This window comes from Melospiza georgiana, chromosome 3, assembly GCF_028018845.1.
Source record: "Melospiza georgiana isolate bMelGeo1 chromosome 3, bMelGeo1.pri, whole genome shotgun sequence".
Taxonomy (NCBI): domain Eukaryota; kingdom Metazoa; phylum Chordata; class Aves; order Passeriformes; family Passerellidae; genus Melospiza; species Melospiza georgiana.
In genome coordinates, this window is record NC_080432.1 from 43,941,045 (window position 1) to 43,963,073 (window position 22,029).

At 47.0% G+C, this 22,029-nt stretch overlaps 1 protein-coding gene across 1 annotated transcript in view; it reads left to right on the forward strand.

Annotated features, from left to right (window-relative positions):
* The window catches only part of MDGA1 (MAM domain containing glycosylphosphatidylinositol anchor 1), a 138,738-nt gene that overhangs the window by 108,898 nt on the left and 7,811 nt on the right, over positions 1 to 22,029 (forward strand). Inside the window, exons 11-14 of the mRNA XM_058020832.1 lie at positions 3,195 to 3,372; positions 4,425 to 4,448; positions 11,713 to 11,865; positions 13,047 to 13,181. Of these exons, the coding sequence (XP_057876815.1) occupies positions 3,195 to 3,372; positions 4,425 to 4,448; positions 11,713 to 11,865; positions 13,047 to 13,181 (490 nt within the window). The remainder of the gene's footprint in view (positions 1 to 3,194; positions 3,373 to 4,424; positions 4,449 to 11,712; positions 11,866 to 13,046; positions 13,182 to 22,029) is intronic.

Sequence of the window (22,029 nt, forward strand, 5' to 3'; positions counted from 1 at the left end):
GGCTTCAGCGTCTCTAATAAGGTGGCCAGTGTTTCCCTGTCCTCTGAGCCAGCCTCTGCTTTATTAACTGCACTGCAGCAATATTAAACTGGAGCACGGGGTCAGCGTGATCCGAGGAGAGATGCTGAGAAGGGGGTGGAAGGGAGAAGATACCAGGATAGCACAGAACACATGGAGCAGGAGACAGGGAAACAGCTGGCAATTGAAGTGGATTGAAAAATGGGTTCCTGCTGGACTGATGCACGCAGCTCTGCACGGACCTGCTGCTGGCAGCCAGGGACACAGAGCATGTTCAAGGAGGGGGATGCAGAGGCAGACTTTGGCCTTTGTGTCTCTGTCTGCTGGACCTGTGCTAGTGACTGTAAGCCAGCACCTGCTCCACATGCACACAGCAAGCAGCTGGCTGGAGCTGCCCCCTTCTCTCCCTGGCACTAATTTCATGCCCTTTAAGCTGTGCTGGCAGCACACCTGGCTCTTTCTACTGACAGCTGCAGCTAGCTCAGGGCCCATGCTGCTTTTCACAGAGAAGCCAGTCTTTCAAAGACATCCAGGGCCAGTTCTGTTGTGATGCCAGGACTGTAGAGAGTGTAGTAAAGATGTGCAGAGGGCAGTCTTGCTGGCAGCCAGTTTCTGTGTCAGTCCAAGCTGCACATTGGATAGAGACAGGACATACGCTGGGAGAAGATACAGCTACAAAGTATTTGGTGGAGGGAAAAGACCTCTTAAAACTTTACCTCTGAGCACCAGGAGGAGATACATGCTGAGCCTTGGCTGTGCCTTTCCCATTACCTAGTGATCCAGGTCTCTTCTAGAAAGCAGGGAGGTTGCAACCCATAGGAAGCATATGTGCCTTTAATTATTTCTGTTTTGCAGCCAAACCTGGGTGGCAGCCTGTTATTTATTTGGTTACACAAGTCCCTGAGGATAGACTCGACTAGGAGATCCAGAGCTTTGCAGTGCAGACTGGAGGCTGATCTCTCATTTTGTCCTGGATTAGATGATGTGGGAGAGTATGTGATTTGACCTTGCTCCCAGAAGCTTTAGATACCCAAATTCCACCTAACTCCCAGCTGAGGTGGAATTTGCACTGGCTGAGTCTCACCCTCAAGCTTCTCTCCGACTCTCCATTTTCCTTTCTCTTCTAAAGGTTATGTCTAGACAAGGGAAATGGCTCCTGACCTCCTCCTATTTGCTGGCTGCCTTCCTAACACCCCAGCAAATGGCAGCCTGTGGGGAGGAGCTGCTGCCAGCCCTCCCAGTCGCACTCTGCTCCCCAAAAAGTCCCAGGCTAGGAACTGTACCACTCCAGCCTTCTGCTTCTGCCTTCTGACTGCTCCTCTTCTCCCAGATAATTGGGTGTCTGGTGCTAACGAGCCCAGCTTAAGTCCCTGTCCCAGGGAGCCAGCTCTGCCACTGCTTGGCCAGAGCAATGGTGTGCAGGGCTGGCAGATGGAGCAATAGGAACACCAGCTGGGTCAGAACCCAGCTGGCATGTGTGCAGGTAGGCCCTTGTTGATATGAACAGATCCTGGCAGCATCCTGGTGCCTCTGGGAGCCTCTGCCCTGGTCCTGCCCGCTAGGACTGCTCCCTAGGGGAGCACCAAGCTGCGGGAAGGCACCAGGACAGCTCCCAGCTCTCTACTCCAACTTGCCCGGGGAGGAGGAGGAGAGTGCAGCAAGCAGTTCCTCAAGCAACTTACACCCTGATGTGTGCAGGTACAAAAGTCTGGTCTCCTTTAGGTGCAATCTGTAAGGCAGGTGCAGAATTGTTTTTCACTGTGAGAACCACATGCAGCCACAGATTCCCAGGGACCAGTGCCTGCCCCTTCACTTGGGACCAGCATCCAAACTGTGGGCAGATCAAAGAGGTGAGTCAGTGAATCCTGACTGTGTTGGAAATGAATGGGGCTTTGGCACAGAAAGCTCTACAGTGGCGGCCATTTCTTCTGGGTTTGAACTTAGAGTTACATATGTGAGATCTGGAGGCAGGCAGAGCAGGGATTGCATACACTTGTTTTTGAAAGCACCACATCAGCATTGCCCCCTGCCCTGCTTTGATAGTGGCCTTCACTCCTGCTGTGCCCTCACTCCATCTTCTTGGCCCACTGACACATTTGCTGTAAACCTTCCTCCATGCATCCCAATTCCAATAATCCTGCAACTTCAGAGTTAATGATGAACACTGAGACTGCTGGGCAGGAGAACTGCTTTTGCTGTGGAAACTTCAGCCTAGAGGACATATCAGAGGCAAGGGAGAGCTTAGTTAACACTGGACTATGGAAAGTGCTGCCAATGGTCTTTTTCCCATCACCAGCATCCCCAGTAATGTGTCTTGCCACAAGGATCCAGGCACTGCACAGCAACAGGCAGGAAATTGTATCTTCACAATGCAATCCTCGTTCTTGTTCTTTCCCAGCCAAGCAAGCATGACCATGGCAGGGAAGCCTCGCTGACATGTAATTCATCATTTTTAGTGGTGGTGATTTTGATAACGATATTTTCCCTGTTGTTTTCTTGAAACTTCCCTGCTGCCTTAGCAAACTGAATAGTGTTTAGCTGGTATGGTTCAGCTAACATAATTCAGCCCCTTCCCATGGGAAACAGAGAAGGAGGGAGCCTGTGAGTGACCCCAGAGAACCATCAACTTGAAATAGACCCCTTGCTCTGGTCTGTGGAGTTTCTCCAAGGATGGACCCTGTGGAAGGTTTCTGAGGCAGTGTGGTAGTAGATTGCTTGGCAGCAGTGAGACACCAAATGAAGTGCCACATGGCCCAGGCAGCAAATGAATGAATTCTGCAGCAGTGATTGTGAACTGAAGGGTATCTTGGTGCAATGCCATGCTGTGTTTGCACAGAACCTGAGTGCACTAACAGGGGTGAATTGGGTTCATTTTCTCCCTCCTGAAACCATTGCTTCTGACACGAAGTTGGTTCAGGACCCGTAGTTCAAATTGTCCCTACAGTCCCTCCCTTGGAGGACACCAAGGCTTCCCTTCAGGGAGAACTCAGGCTCCTGATCTCTGTTCTGTACCAGGGATGGCAATTTTCAAACCAATACTGCATGAAGATCTCATGGAACAACTGGGTGTATATCTGTGTAGAAAGAGGAGGAATAGGGTGTTAGATGATGGATACGATTGCTCAGGTTTTCAGTTTCAGGATTTTCATAACACTATGGGTTCTTTTTCTGTGCAGCTGTCTCAGAGAAACACCATCCAGACCTTCATTCCTGTGAAGAAAATGGAGAAAGGCCTGCTGCTGGAGCACATCTTGCCCAACCTGAAAGTGCCTCAGAGCTATGAAGTTCGCCTGACGCCCATCACCAGCTTTGGGGCCGGAGACATGGCCGCCCGCATCATCCGGTACATGGAACGTAGGTGTCTCCTCCTCTGTCCTGCCTATGAGGGCAGGCCCAGCCTCAGGGGATGTGGGCATGCAGAGAGGTGCTCTTCTGTCACCCTTGGGTGGGGCTTTGTGCTCTGAGGAGTTCTGATGGCACAGAGCGATCGCATTCCACTGTATTTTGGATGCTGCCATCAATGCAGAGCACTAGAGATCTCTGAAGGTCAGTCTCCACTCATCCTTCACTCAGCAGCTCTGACTCACACTCTGCATCCTGTGGGCAGGAAATGCCCAAAACCCCAGTCAGGCCATGCTGCAGCTGCCTGTGGTACAGTGGCTTATAATACAAGATAGCCACTGGATGCTGTGTGTTAGCCTTCCCATAAAAGTAAGAGAATTTCAGAAGAGTTGTTATTTCCAGAGCTGAATGTATGATTCCTGTCCTAACTAGTCACTCATAAAGCTGTAGCTCTGTCCAGTACCTTGAGTCCCAGATTATCTCATTGGTATGCATTGACCATACTTCTCTTCCCATCATCCCAACTGCTCACAACTCTCTCTATTCCCACAACTCTATGACTCCTTTACTCTCCAACAGGAGTTTGGACCCTCTATTTCAGCAGAAAGTACAGATCCTTCTCCTGTTATGTTTGCTTGATTTCACACACCCCTCCTGTCCCATGGACTGACAGCATGTCCGGTGTCCCCAGCATACCTGTCCTGTCACTCTTCCACAGTGCATCAAACAGCTTTGATGTCCCCCTTAGATACCAAGCTTTGGTATCTAAGTGGGTGCTATCCCACTGGGTGCTTCAGAAGGAAACTGTTTGGGTTGCAGAAGGGTTTTCCTATGATCCCAAGATCACCCCTTTGGTGGGATTGTCTCAAGGTCTCTTGCTGCTTGAATCAGAGCGTCCACATCTTTTTCCATCACCAAAACAGGCACCAGGCATTGCTTTCTCACAGGGATGCTGCCACGAGACTTGTGTATTTGTGACCTTTCTTGATGTGTTTATTTTATTTTCAGACTTTGATTATGATCTGTGCTTTTGTTTTGACTTGTTTTTCTATTTCTTTTTCCAGCAATCAACTATCCCAATCCTACAGGTAAGCAACAAGACCTTTGTGTTGATGCTTTGAATGTAATGTACTTTAGTCAAGTGCTCCAGCAGATCAGGCAAGACAAGCAGCTGGAATACACAGCTGACTTTGTCAAATCTTTTTTTCCCCAAAAGAGCATGAAATTGTATACACTGAAGCTTCCAGTAAATATTGCCATTTGTTGTACCTTGAGTTATTGCCAGGAGATTTATGCCAGGGGTATGCCTCTCACTCACACCTGATGTCTTTGTGATGGGGCAGACTGTGATCTTGAACACCCACTCCCATGCCCCAGCACAAGCAATCTACTTCCAGTAAGCAGGTTACCAAATGTTCCCCAAAATATGTGTGTTTAGGAGTATTCCCTATCCTCTTCTGACCAGGAATGATACCACTTGGTATCTCTGCAGGCTTGTTTGGAGCAGTCTCCAGCTCAGATATCTGTTCTTGCAAACTCTTTGACAACAGTCCCTTTCTTCCTCCCCATCATTGTCATCACTGTTAACTTGCTTTTTTTACCTTCTGGTTATTCCTGGCAAGATGCAGGTCCCTCTCTATTGAGCATCCAGGGTTCCCATTGATTTTAAAAGCTGAATACACAATGTCTAAGAACGATGTTCTTTAACACCAAGATGACAGTGCCCATTGAGCATAAAAGAGGAATTCTACCTTGCTCTAAGACCCCCAAAGTCTTCACTTTGATTATAGAATGTAAGCCCAGACAAAGCTCTTGGGCAGAGATGGGCAGACTACTTGCTAGTGCTCCATGGAGAGCATGGGGCTCTTCCTCCATTTCCAGCTGCTGAGTCAGTATTCAGTGGTTTTATGTATTACTCTGGGTGTAGGTAAGTGCTGTTGCTGCACTGCAGGGTACCAGTAGAGAGGAGAAGCCAGGATTAGTGATGGCAGAATAGGGAGTTCTCTTGTTAAGGCAGCCACAAGGAGTTAATTCTTGCACGTTCACACTCTGAGGATGGTTTGATGAACCATACTCTGCCTGAGAGCTGGAGTTTCTTACAGAGTCAGAGGGATTTTGTGCCTCTAATTCCTGATTCCATTTGTTTTCTTTTCCTCACTTCCTGATTTACTTTAAATATTCTCCATAGAAGACTCACTGGGATACACAGAGCATATTGCCAGGGACCTACTCTAGAATGTTTCTCTCAGTGCTTGCAGGAGGAGGTAAGTATCCCAGCCCACAGGTGGAAGTGACAAAGTCTGGCCTTTTGCCACTTGCTTTTGCACTGCATAAATCACTGGGAAACCCAGAGCAACTTCAGTCCTAATTGTGTCAGTCTCTTGGGGTCTTTGTAAATTGAGCCCTCAGATTGCCTGCCTGGGGTACCTTTGGCAGCCTTATTGAGTCCAGAACAGCTGCAGAAGATTTGCCTGTGGTGGAACACAACTCAGCTACTCATGTTTTTCATGCAGTAAACCCAACAGTTAGGATTTCTTCTTGATATAGATTGCCCAGCCTCTGGTGGCTCTTGGGACCTCTGGGCCACCTCTTGCCTGTGTGTTCACACCTCAAGACTGACTGCCTAAAATCAGACCTACCACACTTGCTTTCAGATATGCCCTTTCCTTTCAGACCTGCTGCCAGTGAAATATGAGCTCAAAAGCTTTTTGCTCTTTCTTTGGACCACAGCTGAGTTCCCCAACTCTTCATCCCAAAAACATGGAAATCCCTCCTGCTACCTCTTCTTTTCATACTTCCCCTGCTACGGTCACCCCCAGGGAAAAGTTCACAGTAGGCTGCTGAGCCAAATTCTGGGAGCAAACATTGAAAGCTCTGGAGTGAAAGGCAAAGATTAGATGATTAATGCCTCTGGCAGCCTGATCCAAGGGCATGCACAATGGTGATTAATTTACAAACTCTGAGAGTCACTTAATACAATTACTTCTTCATGCATTTTTTCTCTCAGCCTAATAAGATGTTAATAACATTGGGGCAGGCATGCATGTGGCATGGCTACAGAGCCAGGTATTGGGTTAGAAAGGAAAAGCAAAGGAAGAACAGAGGAAGTGAACAAAAGACATTGGGAATTTCAAATATTTAGAGGTTACCAGTAAGACTGGCTCTTAAAAATCAGTAAATCTGGTTCTAAAAAGCAGAATTTGTGTTTTAAAAACTGCCTAAGAATTATCTGAATTCTAAGATATTACCTTAAGGTTATCTTAGAATAAATGATTGGTTTAATGTTATGACCACATTCCAGTGCTGGGGAATCTGCTCTGTCCTTACCTCCTCTGTAATTTTTTTGGATATAGCGTTTGCTTTCTTTGGAGTGCCATTCCAGCTTTGGAGAGCCATTCCAGCTGCTCCTCCCTGGAGTGTTTTGGTTTCCCTTGTTTTGTCAGATGCAACCTTATAACCTTGGTGATGATGTCATTAAGAAATATATGGGATTGCTGGTTTAATATTTGGTTGGCCAACCTGTCTTGCCCTTTCAGAGCAGCAACACTGTTTCTCACATACCTGCAGTCTGGATGTGTGTGGTGCTAAACCCATGATTTTGGGACCATGGGCAGGTACAGTGGGTGGTGATCCATGGCAGATATTGGCTGTTGCAGATTAGCCTGGCTTGTTGCTTGCCATCTATTGCTGGTGTCTGGTCTCTGGTAATGCTCAGAGTCCAGAGGAATCCAAGTTTGTTCAGGTGAGAACATGTGGGAATGAGATGTCAGCCTGTGTTCAGAGTTGGATTACTCGAGTTTGTGCCCATTCTTCAAGAATGTTTTGTAATGCAAAGGTTTAAAGAGGTGACAGTTCCTTGTGTCTTGGTGGTGGCAAATAGGATGACTTAACCAGTTACAGCATTATGAAGCTTTCTCCCATTATTGGTTATAGAATCCCTAGAAAATTGCAATGAGAGAGACTGTTAAATATTCTTTCTTAGATCATTACATACGTTGAGGTTTCAATATAGTTCTCATCGTCTTCAATTTCTAGATGGGGAAACTGATGTCCAAAAAATGATAGCCTGTGGGTCACACAGCAGATCTGCAACAGAGCTGGGGCTCAGAGCATGGTCCTTTATGCTCCAGGCCAGTGCCAGTTGTCAAACCACAGCTAAATGATGAAGGCAGTTTTATTCAAGTGCACTCCAACTGCTATTCACCCATAGTCTGCTGCTAGAATAGGAGTATTATTTTTTGCATTCATCTGGCAGCCAGAATTTCAGAACCAGGGATGGCTTTCCCCTAAGGACTTGAAAGGAAAACCTCCATTATGTTTCTCAAGGAGGCAAAGCAACAAGAAATGCTAATAGCCACAGCAGAGGGTCTCTCCCCTGGGAATGCATGGATGTGTCTGTAACTGAGAGCAAACATCTCTGCACTCGGAGCTGCCACCACTGCAAAGCTTGCCAAGGAAATCTGTGTGGTGAAGACAGCACTAAATCCAGATTTTGAGGAGCCAGGTCCCCTGCCACCTCCACCTTAGTTGTTACAATCCAGATAGCAACTTTTGTGTTCAGTATTTAAATCCACTGCTTAAATTTTAAACAGGAAGCTTCATTTACTTCTTGAGGATGAATCAGGATCCCTGGCAAATGGCAAAAGTCTTCAAGAAGGCTTGCATCACACAGTCAAGGTCAAAAGTCAGATCACCTCTGTGGTCTCTGAGGTACAGCAAGTGATATAAAGATTTTTTTCTTGGCTGGATCTGCCAGGTTTGTCCTGGTGAACCTTGTTGATAACCACCAAGAGATGACATGCTGGCAGTGTCCCAAACCACGCTGAACACTTCCTAGTTATTCATGGCACCTCCATTGTAGCTCAGAGAAACCACAGAGCTTTGCTTTCCTGTGGCTTGTTTTATACCAAAGGACCAGGAGTCAGAGCACTTGGATTCTGTTTCCAGCTTAGGCACTGCCTGCTGTGACCTTAAATGTGTCTCCCTATACTTTGTGCATCTATTTCCCCCATGTAATGCAGAAGTTACATAGAAAGAGGCATTACTATGCCACAGAGAAATTAAGAAGCCTTGTTCATTGGTTGTTCAAAGTGCCTTAGCTCCCAAGCTAAGCAGAGGCGATGTGCTGGAGGTTCAAACTCTTGCACAGCAAGTGGTGTTGCACATTAGATGGATCATGTTGATTAAGCATTGCTTGATCTGTGGTGCACAGGACTCTTCTCTATTTTGTGTGCTCTGCTAGGAGCATTGCATTCTGGAAGAAGCTGCATTGGAATGAGAAGATAAAATGCACTCAGGGCTCTATTTGGATGTTAAAAGAGCTGTCTATAGACTTTTGAGTCTATAACTTCTCTGAGCAGTCTCATCCCACGTGTGTGGCTTCTTAAAAATGAAGGCACAGGAGTCCACCACAGTCCACAGGCTGGCACAACCAGGCCTTGGGGCTAAGATTGGAATGCTGTCCTCAGGTCCTCTTGTCTTGCACAACTCTCTCTGATACCCACCTGAGCTTGTGCTTTCTCCTTAATCTGCCTTTCCTTTGATTTCTGTGCCTCCTCATTTATGGTTTGTTCCCTCTCAATCTGTTGCCTGGCTGACCTCTGTGTTACAGCTTCCAACTCTGCTTTCCACCTGATATTCCCTGTTAAGGTAATTCTATGTTGGAGAACGATGTCATCTTTCTTTGGAAGTCTGTGTTCTCAGCAGGGTCAGAGGTGCAAACCGCCCTGGAGCTTTTGCAAAAGGACAGTCATTGTGGATCCTGCTGTGTGAGATAATGCCATTCTGAGAGAAAATGTGTCTCTTGTAACTGCAGCTGGCAGCCCAGGAGCTGGAGTCATGCAGACGTTTTTGGTGCAGTGGAGAGAAACCGAGGGTATTACACCACCCAGCAACATCAGCAAGCTTGTGGGCTCCAGCGTCTCAGCCAAAACAGCTGAGGAAGACCCCTAGGAGCTGCCTTCTGACTCTTTTCTCCTTCCATCTCTTTGTTCTGGGAATAAAGGAGACCCCCACATAGTTAGCCTGTCTCAGACCCAGCAAGCATCTGCCCTGTCCTCTGCTCCCTCTCCTCCAGCTCCAGATGCCATTCGGCCCCCTGTGTTAGGCACTGCAGAGCAGTGGCTAATTTGGATTTGGATGCTAATTAGAAATGAGCAGATTGAATGGAAAGCACTTAGCCAGGGTTAATCAGCAGTTAAGTGGCCAGCCCAGACAAGCTCCCGATGGCTGTGCTCAGCCCAGGGGAGTGGGCATGCAGCGTTTCCTGCTGAGTTTACTGAAAACCCAGCTGCCCTGGTCTGTGAAACAGGCCCTTGGCTTGCCTCACATTGTCCAGCCTGTGCTGGCAAAGACATTTCTGCAGGTCACCTCAGAGGGCTGCATCCTCTTTTCTCACTGCTTGGATGGGATGCTGGAAAGAGACGGGCAGGAAGGGGAACCCAGTTCCCTACCACAGGGGTGTGCAGACCTTTGATGTCCATTTGGATTTCCAAATGGGAGGGGATGGGGAGGATGCTAGCCACCAGAAGGTGCAGCATCTCAGAGTCAAGATTCTGTTCATTTCATGAGTAGTCTCTTCTCTGGTACAAGAGAACAGATTTTGTTGTGTATGGTAGATGTGTGAAGCTCCTGCCATCACATTGTGCTGCTTCTGGAGTTTTTGGCCCTGGCATTGCAGAAAACTTCCCTTGTGTGTCCCATCCTTGGCACTCAGCCCATAGATTAAGGACCCTGCTCTGTCCTACATGTCCTGCCAGAGCCATGCATGCTAGGAGAAAAAGCTTCCTGCCCAGGAACCAGAGCAAGGCATCACTGAAGATACAAGAATGAAGGAGCCCCCAGAGGCATTTGGGCTTCTCTTCATCTAGGCATGATAAATAATAGCGGGAGGTAAACCCCCAGAAGTTGAGTCTTGCACCAGCAAGCCATGGATGTGGTTCCTAGAACATTCCAAGCCCTCATGGAAAGCCTTGTTTTCCTTTGTGTATGTGTTCTTTCATGGCTTTATCTTTCAGTTTTATAGCACACCTCCTTGCTCTTACTTAAAAGCAGCAATTAAAAATATCTGTGATTGCTGTATCTACATCACTCACAAGGTCCAAGATCCCACTTCCAGTTCATTCTCCAGCTTTGGTTTCTGCCTTTTCAAAACACACAGCAGTTTTCACATTGGTTCTTGGACCTGTTTTCTCTTTTTTTTTTTTTTTTGCCTGTTTTACCCATCCCTCTCCTATTGTGTCAGCAGTGTAAAGCAGGTTCTTGACCTTTGCATTTGTGACACAGAACTACCTTTTTAACACAAAGGTTACAATCTTCAGCCTGGTCATGTCCAATTCATTCCAATCTCTGCAAGTCCATATTGGGTTATGTCTATGCACGAGATTTTTCATCTGTCTTACAATATTGCCGTAGGGTGTAACAGTCTTGTGGCAGCAATAAAAGTGAGCCCTATTGCACATATGGTTGATCCTACATAAAAATCTTTTACCTACGTGTTTTATTTTGTTAGGGGAACCAGCATAAGCTGCAAAATCAAATGTGCTTTTTAGCTGGTATAAATTAGATGTACTCTGGCTAAATGACACGTTTGTCATGCTGAGCTGACCTCTTCTCAACAGCTGATTTTTTTTCATGTGTGTCATAGTTTAGTTAAATATATAGCCTGAAGGGAGGTCATCTGCTGCTACTTTTTCTTCTCTCCTGGGGAAATTATTCTACCATCAAGTTGTTCTGATATAAAAGCCCTTGTAGCCAGTTTGCCTTTGGTGATCTTTTTACCTTCCTCTACATTTGCCCCTTCGGATCTCTCAGAGAATCTCTTTAGCCATAATAGCTTTTTTCCATTTTGTCAGACCATCACATTTATCAGGCTGGATTAACACTTCTGTAGTAACACTGATCACTGGTGTATTATGGGCAGTGATAGGAAAAGGAGGAACATTTTTAAATAAAAGAGGGGACATTTAGATTAGATTTTAAAAGTAAATTCCTTACTTAGAGAATGATGAGGCACTGGAACAGGCTGCCCAGAGATGTTATGCCCCATCTGTAGAAGTGTTCTAGGTCAGGTTGAATGGGGCCCTGGGCAACCTGATCTAGTGAACGGCATCCCTGCCCATGGCAATGGGTTGGGAACTGAATGGACTTTGAGGCTGCTTCCAACTCAACCCATTCTGTGATTTCTATGATGCCTTCCTTTTCAGCCTCCTCCTGAGGCCAGGGGCTGCCCATCTGCCCTGGCTTGACACAGAGCCTCAGTGGCGGCACAGCGCTGCTGTGAGCACCCAGGCAGCCTGGGGAGGGTGTTGGAAAAGCAGCAGCTGAGCAGCCCTTCCCTTCCCATCCCCGCAGATAACACCTGCCGCTTTGAGGACGAGAAGATCTGCGGCTTCGTGCAGGACAAGATGGACAACTTTGACTGGACGCGGCAGAACGCGCTGACGCAGAACCCCAAGCGCACCGTCAACACGGGGCCCCCCACGGACATCAGCGGCACGCCCGAGGGTCGGCACACGGCTGGGCTTCCTTCGGCTTGGCAGGGAGGGGAGGGGCACACCATCTCCTGTCAGGAGCCTCCCAGCTCTGGGAGAAAGCTGATCTGCTTTCTGCTTTCACATGGGGTGCAGGGAGCAGGCAGTTAATTTGCATGTTGCTGATTGGAATTAAACACCCAATTAAAACACCCACAACTTTGTTGAAGGGAATAGTGTGAGCATTAGTTCTTGTTGTCAGCTAATTGCCTGATGCCTAATGCTCTTGCACTGTTTGATGCTTGTTTTGAAGAAAAACATCGATAAACAACTAGGAGAATATCTCTAACACCTAGAAATGGCCCTATAGGTTTTAGCGAGCTGTTTCCTTGAAGAAATTTTCAGGGATGCAAACACATCTCCTTAGTACCAAGTACAGAGGCATTGAGAGCCCAGACAAGAGCTGCCTATGGGGCAGGAGGAAGCTTCAACTATAGCTGGAGGAGACTGGTGTTATGTATTGCTCACCTTAGCTGTGTGTGGAGCATATGCTCCCCGTTTAAGTGGATACTACGTCCCTCTTTCTGTAATAAGAAAAGTAAATTTGTATGCAAACACCTGTCTTTGAATTCAGAAAAAAAATGGGAAACATTCAATGGCCTGCTAAGGAAATGGTTTCTCCCATTAGTGTTCAGTACACCCAACCTGACTGAGCATTGAAAATGCTGTTAACAAATTAAATGGCTAATCTCTTCCTCCCTGGGCTGTTAACAATTGCTTTGGTATTGTTCTCTTTAGACAACAATATTGTTCAGGCTAGACGTACCAAACCCTCTCTCCCTCTACTTGAGGCAGAGAAATTAGTCTGGAATGGTTTCTCTTCCTGGTGTTTTCCTTGCACAGTGCAGCCAGCTCTGGGGCTCTTTGTCCACCCAGACAGATGTGCAGGGGTTCACCTGCTACGTGTGCCCACAGCAGCTCTGCAGATGCCTGTCTCTCCCGTGCTTCCCTAAATACTGTCAGGGCAGGGAGGCACTGGGGGTATCCTGCAAGTGTCCCTGGCTGGGACCACAGTGGGTGCAGAGCAGGTGGGCACAGCAAGGCCGTGTCTCCCAGAGGAGGGGTGGTCTCCCAGCCACATTGGCATCCCATCATTTGGAGGAAGGGACACCCAGTGCCTGCTGCCTTTGCCCACCTTTCCCTCTCGTTCTGCAGGTTATTACATGTTCATCGAGGCGTCCCGGCCCCGGGTGACAGGAGACAAAGCCCGGCTCATCAGCCCCCTGTACAACATCACTGCCAAGTATTACTGCGTCTCCTTCTACTACCACATGTACGGGAAGCACATTGGTGAGTCCCCTCTGGGCAAGGGTCAGCTGAGCCTCATGTGGGCTCTTGGGGAACATCTCCAGCCTCTTGCTCCAGCAGCTCTGCCTGTGACTAGCAATTCCAGAGGGTGGGAGTCCTACTCCAGTGCTCCAAGCAGCAGGGTGGGCTGCTGCACTCAGATATTGTCCCATAGCCCAGCAGTGTCAGGGCTGTGAGGCTGTCACAGCCTGTCCTTGGGGCAGCACCTTACAGTCAGTCTGTCCATTGGACAGGAGAAGAGGGTGAAGGGGCTTTGTGAACCAGAGAGCTCTGGGGTGGCCACAGCTACCCCGGGGTGTGCAGGATGTGTGTTCCCCCAGCCGGGTCAGGGGCTGCCTGCTCTGCCTGGCTCCTGCAGGCCTCAAGTGCAGCGAGCACCACAGAAACGCCTGGCACACTAATGAGTTTCCATATCCAGTCAAGGAGTAACTGCTAATTCGTCACCTCTTGATTATAATTTCATTAATTTGAATAATAGATGCACTCTTCGCACAGCACACAGGGTTATTAATCACCTGCTGGACTAGAGCCTGACTGCAAAATCAGGGCCCATGCAGGAATGTGTCCCCCCTTCAATAAGCGGGGTTAATTAACCTCTCTCTGCTCAGCACTGCAGATGTCTTTGGGAGGGAACATGCTGCTGAGTCTGGCCACATCTCTGTGCACATGTGGCACGGCTGAGAGGTTAAACTGCAAAATCTGGGCAAGGCTGAAACCCTGACACCATGAGTGTCGGGGCTAGGAGCTGGGCTGCAGTTCACTGAGCAGGTCTCCATCTGTGTCTGTGTTTTGAGGGCTCATGTCTGCTCTCTGCACTTGGAATTGGGCTAGGTCAGAGGTGTTTTCACACACCTGGATTCCCCCTGGAGACAGGCTGCTCCATGTTGTAGTCATGCCATCAGTGGCAGCTTGCTCAGGCAGAGCACTGTCAGTGTTGGCTCACACCAGATTTTCCTGGAGCTGCTGGTCCTGCTTGGCTGACAGAGTCCAGCTGCTAATGCTAGCTGGCAAACTCAAGTGTTCCCTGCAGCTGGACCTTATGGTAAGTCAGCTCTGCTGCCTAATTCCTGCTTGTCTTCTCCTGGAGCCTGGGAAAGGGGTCTCATTCTTTGATGAAGAGTGGCCCAGACTGGTGGGAGATTGGCAAAAAAATGACGTGGGGAGAGGAGGCCTCTCTTGCTTTTTTTCTTGTGTCAGATTTCCATGTTCATTTCACAGGTGAAGTAAAAGGTCATCAACATTTTCTTGATTTTTGAAAAGAGCTCGATTTAACAGTTCTTTTGTGGTGGTCTGTCTGGAGATGGGGTGGACTGGACATGCCAGAGAATCAATTCATTACAGGGTTTGTTTTTTTCTTTTAGCATTTTAACTCCTTACTAATTTGCTCTACCCACAAATTACCCAAAAGTGATGGTGACTCCTGAGACCTAAGAAAGCCTCTAAGTGCCATTTTCTCTTCCTCAGCTTCAGACACCTTTTATATCTTTTGGTTTTTCCCTTCATACCCAATGATATAGGCCCTGTTTGATCCCTGTTTTTCCTCTTGTTGTACAAAGGCTGATAAATTTCTGTGAGGTGGATAGACTCCTTAATGCCATATGATTTCCATGGTGGGTGCTGCTGAGCTGAGAGCAAATTTTAAAATCAGACTGATTAGACAGAGATTGAAAGAGAATGAAATGAGAAAAAAGTTCTCTTTCTCTGTGAAATATATGACTTGGTCCAGCAAACCCACCATCTATCTGCCTGCCAATTGAAACTCAGTGCCTTGATACCAGGCTTGATGCCCTTATTGGCTGATGCCTTATTGGCTGAGAGAACTCTTAGGGCAAAACAAGTTTATTCAGCTCTTCTTCTTCAGCCCTGGGTTAGAGGGGGGTATAGGACTCAGTAGGACCTCCCCTGTCCTAGGAGGGGGAAAGGAGGAGACAGACCCTGCCTTCCCATCCATCTCACATGTGCAACAATGTGAAGGCACAGGTGGGGTTGCTGCAGTCCTGAGCCATGTCTTGCTTCCCATAGACCCGGCTGTCCCTTGTGCAGTCACAGCCACAGCCCCTGGCTCACTAGTGCCAGCACAGTCCTGCCAAGCCAGGTGCCAGCAAAACTGTATCAGATTGCTCCTGTCAGCAGAAAATGCCAGCAAGAGGGTGTCTCCCATCCCAAGCCTCTTCCAGCAGCTCCAGCTCCATCGTGGAGCAAATTGAAGCTCTGTCACTACAAAAAGTAGCCGTATAAAATCTCGACATTTATTTATTTTTTTAATAACTCTTTTATTACCTTTTTTTCCCCCCACTACAGAACTTGAAAGCTGCTTTACTCTCACAATTTGACTATAAAATATCCGTAGCCATCCAGGCAAATCTTCCCTGGGAGAGTTCCCAGACACTACTCGTTTATAATAGATATGACGAAAGAGAGAAACAGAATACAAATGCACCGGTTGTAGCCATGATATAAAATATTCAGTGACTAGCAGAGTAGGATGCTGTTGAATATCTCTCGGCTGATGAGAGAGCAGGATGAAGGGGAGCTCCCTGGAGGCAGTCCCCGTTCTTCTGAAGTTATTTGGTCATCTGTTTTTCTTCCTCTGGCCTCCTCTGTAGCAAGCATTCACATTGCCCTATGATCCTGCCAGCCCCAACACAAAAATCAGGGAGAGGAGAAGAAAAGAAATCCCATTTCCACCAGGCATTCAAGAGCAAGAGTGTCTTACTTGCAGCTGGTGTGGAAATGTCAAATGAGGCTCAGTTGGTTGGAGCCTGGTGCTAATGATGCCATAGTTGTGGCATCAATCCCTGTGTGGGCCATTCACTTAGGAGTTGGGCTTAATGATCTTTGTGGGTCTCTTCCCACTCAGAATGTTCTGTGTTCCTGAGGAATTGCTTGCTTTCTTCAGGGGAGGAAACTAGCCATGACAGCTAGCAAGTATTTGCCAAGTTCAAAAATCCTCTTTGTCAGGTTGGCTGGGAGCAAATCCTCAAGTCCTTGCTTCAGCCATCAGACTCCTCTTCCTCCCTTCCCGGGAGCTGCCTCAGAGGGGAATGCTTTCATAAGACAGTTTTCCTGACAGACTAGTTCCACCACAGTCCCCTGCCACCTTTCTTTCATGCCTCCTAACTCAGTGGTAGCCAGGTTATGATCTGTGCAGCCTCCTGCTCACTGATGGATGCTGCTGCAAGCAAGAGGTGTCTTCATGGTCAGCTCACAGTGTGAAGGTTGCTGAGAGAGACATGGAAATTTCAGCCACTGAATGGAGAGTTAAGGGTGCGATTGTTCCAGTGCTGACACAGACCTTACCTAACAACCCCAGCTAAGTCTGGTCTGTGTATAATCTGGATGGGAAGCTTCCAATAAAATTATAAAGTTCTCATTGCTTTCTACAGCTTCTTGAGGAAGGAAAGGGGGTGAAAAGTGCCAATCTATGAATGCCATGACAGGATGCATGGGAATGGTTCAAAGCTGCATCAGGGGAGGATCAAATTTATTTTTTGAAAGGGTCGTGAGACACTGTAATGGGCTTCCTAGAGAGGTGATCCAAGTGGTCAGGTGGTTGTAGGTCCTTTTCAATTTTTTTTTCTTTTCATTTCCCTTTTCTTTTTTTTCTCTTCTACTCTATTCTAAGATCCCATGAGGAACAGTGCTGGGGACTGATTGAGAAGGATTTTGATTCTGAATCACTGGAAACAATGAGACCTGATCAGATTGCTTGCTGCAGCATCTGAGCTCAAGAAAGCCATGGCTGTTTCACAGAGGGAATTGTGTTGTGGGCTGGCCACTTACACAGGCAGTGCCACCACTGAAGCCCTCCTGCTGAGGAGGAATCACAGGTCTGGAAGGCCTGCCAAACTGAATTGCTTCTTTACTTCTTCAGCTCAGATCAGACAATCAGTGCAAAGTGTGTCTAATAGGCCGTGGTGGATGATCACACGTAGGAGCCAGTGGGTGCCATGTGGCTTGTTTCTGACAAGTCATGTTAGCCAGAGCTGTCAGGTCACACAGATTGAGAGGTACCAGTTCTGTCATTGAAAAAGCAGCTTGAACCACAAAGGCATAATTTTTGTGAGATTCACCACCATAGGTCCCTCGTTCCTACCCAAACTTTGTTTATAAACACAGCACCCTGCCACTGCACAGTAATGCAGGTGGCACTCTGGAGGTAGCTGTGTTCTTTTGGATATTTGAAGTTTGCCTTACATAGAAATATAGAAATATAGAAGTTTGCCTTATATAGAAATGTGTCATTCATTAAATCCATGCCATTATCTCAATACAATTACTCTACACAATAGGGATTACATCACTGGATTGATTGAGGAGAGGCTGATTTTCCTCATGAGTATGATTCACTTCCCTCTAGGCTCTTGAAAACAAGTTGCAGTTAGAGTTAAGTGAAGAGTTTGTAATGAAAAAGTGCATTCAGTTTTTTTAATGCTCATCCTTTTTCCACTTACTCAGATGTGGTTTTGGCCATTGATAAATTCCTATTTGACTAATGATCTATAAGAGATCCAGCACCTTCCTGTGGGCTGTGGCATGGACACTTTGGAAGGATTGTGGTCTCTTTTAGTAGTATCTGCATGGGTTTTTTGGGAGGTTAGTCAAATACCATGATCATGAGCAAGGATTGTAAATACCCAGCAAGAAGACCATGCATTTGTAAAGTGTCATTCAGCCTCTGTAAGTTCAATGCAGTGACTCTGAAGCGAAGACAGATTAAGTCATTGTTTCTCTAAAGAATTCTGTGAACTTTGGATTAAAGGCATGGATTTAAAGATTATTAAGACCCAATAGCACTGATACATCATCTAATCAAACTTCCTGCATAACCAAGGCCAGAGAATTCTCTTCACTTACTTTTGCTGGAGCCCAGTAAATACTATATGTCTATACCTTCATTAGATGTTTACTTACAAAGAGCACCAATATTTGATATGTAGGATTGGATCATCCCTAAGCCAAAGAGTTTAACATCTAAAGAAGAAGACATGGGGGTGAAGGAAAGGTGTTCAGATGTGGATTGACTACATGTAATTTTCATTCCACAAACATTGTGTCTTCATGTTGATGCAGGCATTCTGTTTAGTACCAGTGAATGCGGGTTCACTGATCCCTGCCTTTCCTTGTCCCTCACTAAAAGGGTATCACTGAATCAAGTTCCCAGCACAGAGAGGCACTGAAATGTTACTTTCTTCAAAAACCCTCCTCTCTCTTACCAGTTGAATGTCTGACTACTTTACTGCTGCAGACTTTGTTGGGAAGGTTGCTGGAGCACAGATTGCTGGCACCCATTCATTTGTAGCTGCCTTGAATCCCCACAGATTTTCTTTGCTGCTGATCACCTGATTGGAGACAGTTATTCCTCTGATGGACACTTGCTGTGATCCCCCCTCCCTTCATTCAGCAGAGCATCTTTCCATTCAGATTTCAATCACAGCAGCAGCCTTCTGCAAAGCTGAGGAGCTGTAAGGATACACTGCAACCTGATCATCTCCTGAGACATCAGGTGTTGCATCAATTATTCAGACTCTGAAATTGATATATACAAAACTTAACACACTCTGAAGAGGAAACAGGAGCTCTCAGAGCATATCCAGCTACTTCTTCAGCACTCCCTTGTCACTCTTCTATTCTCTCCACAGACCATTAATTATTTCACTGTTGGTCATTGCAGGTGCAAATCTGGACACTCCCCTGGGTGTTCTGACAGGAGCAAGGCTATGGGGACAGAGTGCAAACCATGATACCCTACTTGTGCATCCATCCCTATCTGTACTTGAACTTCAGCCAGACGTGATTTTGTAAAGTATGGAAATGCATCCCAGAAAATCAAAGAAGTGCTCAACAAGTGTCAGTCACCACCATCAATTCTAGGAGTGACTTTGTCTCCCAAAGAGAGCTCTGCAAGGATGACAGGCACCCCAACACTTGAAGGAGTTTGCAGTTGCAGGTTTGGAGTCTCACTGTCTCAGCTAGTTGCCTTGGAGTTTTGTGGTGCAAAACCACAGGGCATGAAGTGGGGAAAGTCTCTTGCTACAATGCATCCTATAATGCATCCCAGCTATAAGGAGCTCAAAGCTGGGAGCGCAGCCTATTCTAACAAACAGCCTTCCTGCAGCAAATCACTTTCAAGGCCTGAACCATTCATCCTCTCACATCTCCCTGGGTCAGGCAGAGGATGAGACCAGAGAACAGCTTTTGAGTGGTGTCCTCAGTTCAGCAGGAAGAAATGTGATCTCAGCTGCTCCTTCCTGCTGTCTCACTGGCTTCAGCATTGCAGTAAAACAGCCCATCTGCTCCAAGCCCTGCAGCCCTGCAGCTGCTGTGCTTGGCTTCCAGGACTGAGACACCATGGACAGGGTGATGATAGGGAAATAGGGAAATTGTTAATAGGGATAGAGAGGAGACAGGCAAAATTTTCCTCAGCATAAGTACATCATGTCTGCAGGGGTTTTTTGTCAGCAGCCCTTTCACACACATCTTTTGTATTTTGGGCGTTTGGGAGGCTCCCTCCTTTCTTGCTGAGGTCTTTGCAAAGCCTGTCCTCAGAAGGGAGACAGGCAGAGTCCCCTGTCTGGCTGTTGTGCTCTTTTAAACCTGGCAGTGTCTATGAAGCAGACTTTGTTTCAGCTCGTTGGAGAGTGCTGAGCACAGTGCGTGCTCTCAGCCTGAGAGCTGAGCGCATGAATTCTGCGAAGGACCCAGCTGTCTCTGGTGCCAAAGATCAAAGGGCCCCTTATCAAAGCTGGGAGGAGAGAGAGCATTGCCTGAAGGCATCTGGGCATGTCATGAAACAGAGAGTGAACAAGGAGCAAACAGACCTCACAAATGCACTATGGTTCACTCTGCTTCTTGAGTCTACAAAATTGGTGGGAAAAGTTGCCTATACATGAACTCCTTCTTGCTAGGTTTATCTGTCTTGGTTTGAAAAGGCAGATGTCTGCTAAAGAAGGCAGGAGCGCTCTTGAATTGGAAAATGTAAACCCCCTCCCTCCGAATTATTACAATTTTGAACTTAAGGAGCTGTCAGGCAAAGATATGGGAGTAGGAATAACAGTTCTTTGTTAGGAAAAATAACAAAGGAGAAAACAAATAAAAATGCAGTAATGCCGAACAACACTGACAGAGCCAGAATATGACCTGACACTGTTGGTCAGGATGTTGGTAGCAGTCCGATTAAATGGTGGCTGCAGTCCTCCTGTAGTGGCAGATGTGGTTCTGTGGGAGCAGTGATCCTGTGGAAGGGTGGAGTTTTCCTCTGAAGGGCCAATGGTGGTTCTGAGGGGCCTGGTCTTCCTCTGGGAATCCAGTGGAAAAAGGCTGCTGTCATGTTCCAAATCTCAGATTATATCCAGGTAGGAATGCTTGGCCACTCCCACTGAGTGGAGCATCTCACAAGGGGATTATGTAATTTTATCAGTCATGCAGTGAGACTCAGTGGCCCATTAACAGAAGATATCTCCCCAGAGGGAGGATTGGTCTGGAAGAGATAAAGAAAACTGCCCTACCTGTTTTTAACAGCTGGCCCAATTAACAGATGACTGCCCCACCTCCAACAGATGGCAATAGAACACATCCCCCCGCCCCCGGCCACATCATGCATTTGTAATCTAAGACATTATCAAACTCTTATTTTTAATGTTTGGACTTGATATTGAGGGTCTTTTCCAATGTAAACAATTCTATGATTTTCCCCCAGGCTAGCCTCTCCTCTGTAAGGCAGCACTTCTGGGAACCAGCAGCCACAGCAGGAAAGAGGGAAGGAGCTGCTCCCATCAGCGTCTTCCCATCCTGCTTGCCAGCAGCTGCACAGAGAAATGAATGAGAGCATCCATTTCCCTGCCCAGCACCTGGGTCAGCAGCAGCACTGGGCTCCTACACAGCCATGGCCCAACAAGTGACCAGCTCTGAACTTACCGCTGAGTCACCCTCCCTGTGTCCTCCCTCTGCTTTGTTCTAGCTGCATATCAGATGGGCCTTTGTTCTTCTGAGATAGCATAAATTTAACATGATGGAGTGAATGGAGTGTGGAGGTCTTTTTTCTCCCTCTTTTGAATTTCTTAAACCACATCCTGTTGCCCACACATAGAAAGCCTGTTACTGGTCACAGTTTCTCAGGGAATTTTCCATGAAAAGGGGTGCCAGGATTTTGTTCTATAAACACAGTATCAAAGATGGAAGTCTTGTATCATTCATCTCTCTATGCTAACAGTTTCTCTAATTAGACTGGTGGATCAAATGAGCAAAGGAGCTCAAGCATAGCTCCATTGTGAGTCTGCTCCTGCCATATCACCATCTGCTCTCTATGTACACAGACAGGTGGGGATATGATGGAGAGAAGGAGCTATAGCTGTAGCTTCCCTGCCTTCCTCCCATTATTCCCTATCATGAGACAGCCACGACAATACCACTGCACTTACCCCACTGTCTGCAGGGCCCAGGTCCCCCCTGCCCAATGTGTCTCCCCAGGAGCCCAGCCATATGTCTGCTTTGCCTTTTTAGAGTGTTGTTGCTTCTCTGCTGGCACATTCCCTCCATCCCGAAGTTCCCGTACATGCCAGACTGGTCAGATAGATAGTGATGGATCATAGATCAATCTGTGCAATTGGCTTTGCCATGTCAGGGAATATTGCTTCATGCCCAGCCTCATTTGATGATGGTTTAGGAGGTCAGAGGTGGAAATGTGTTTGTTTCTATGGGTTTTTGAAATCCACAGTTAACTCCAAAGAAAATTCCCTGTAGCCATATATAAGTAATTTTCGCAGGTTTGCTGTAGGGGAAACATTGCCAATCAAAACTTACTTTATTGCTGTTTATATCCCCAGAAAGT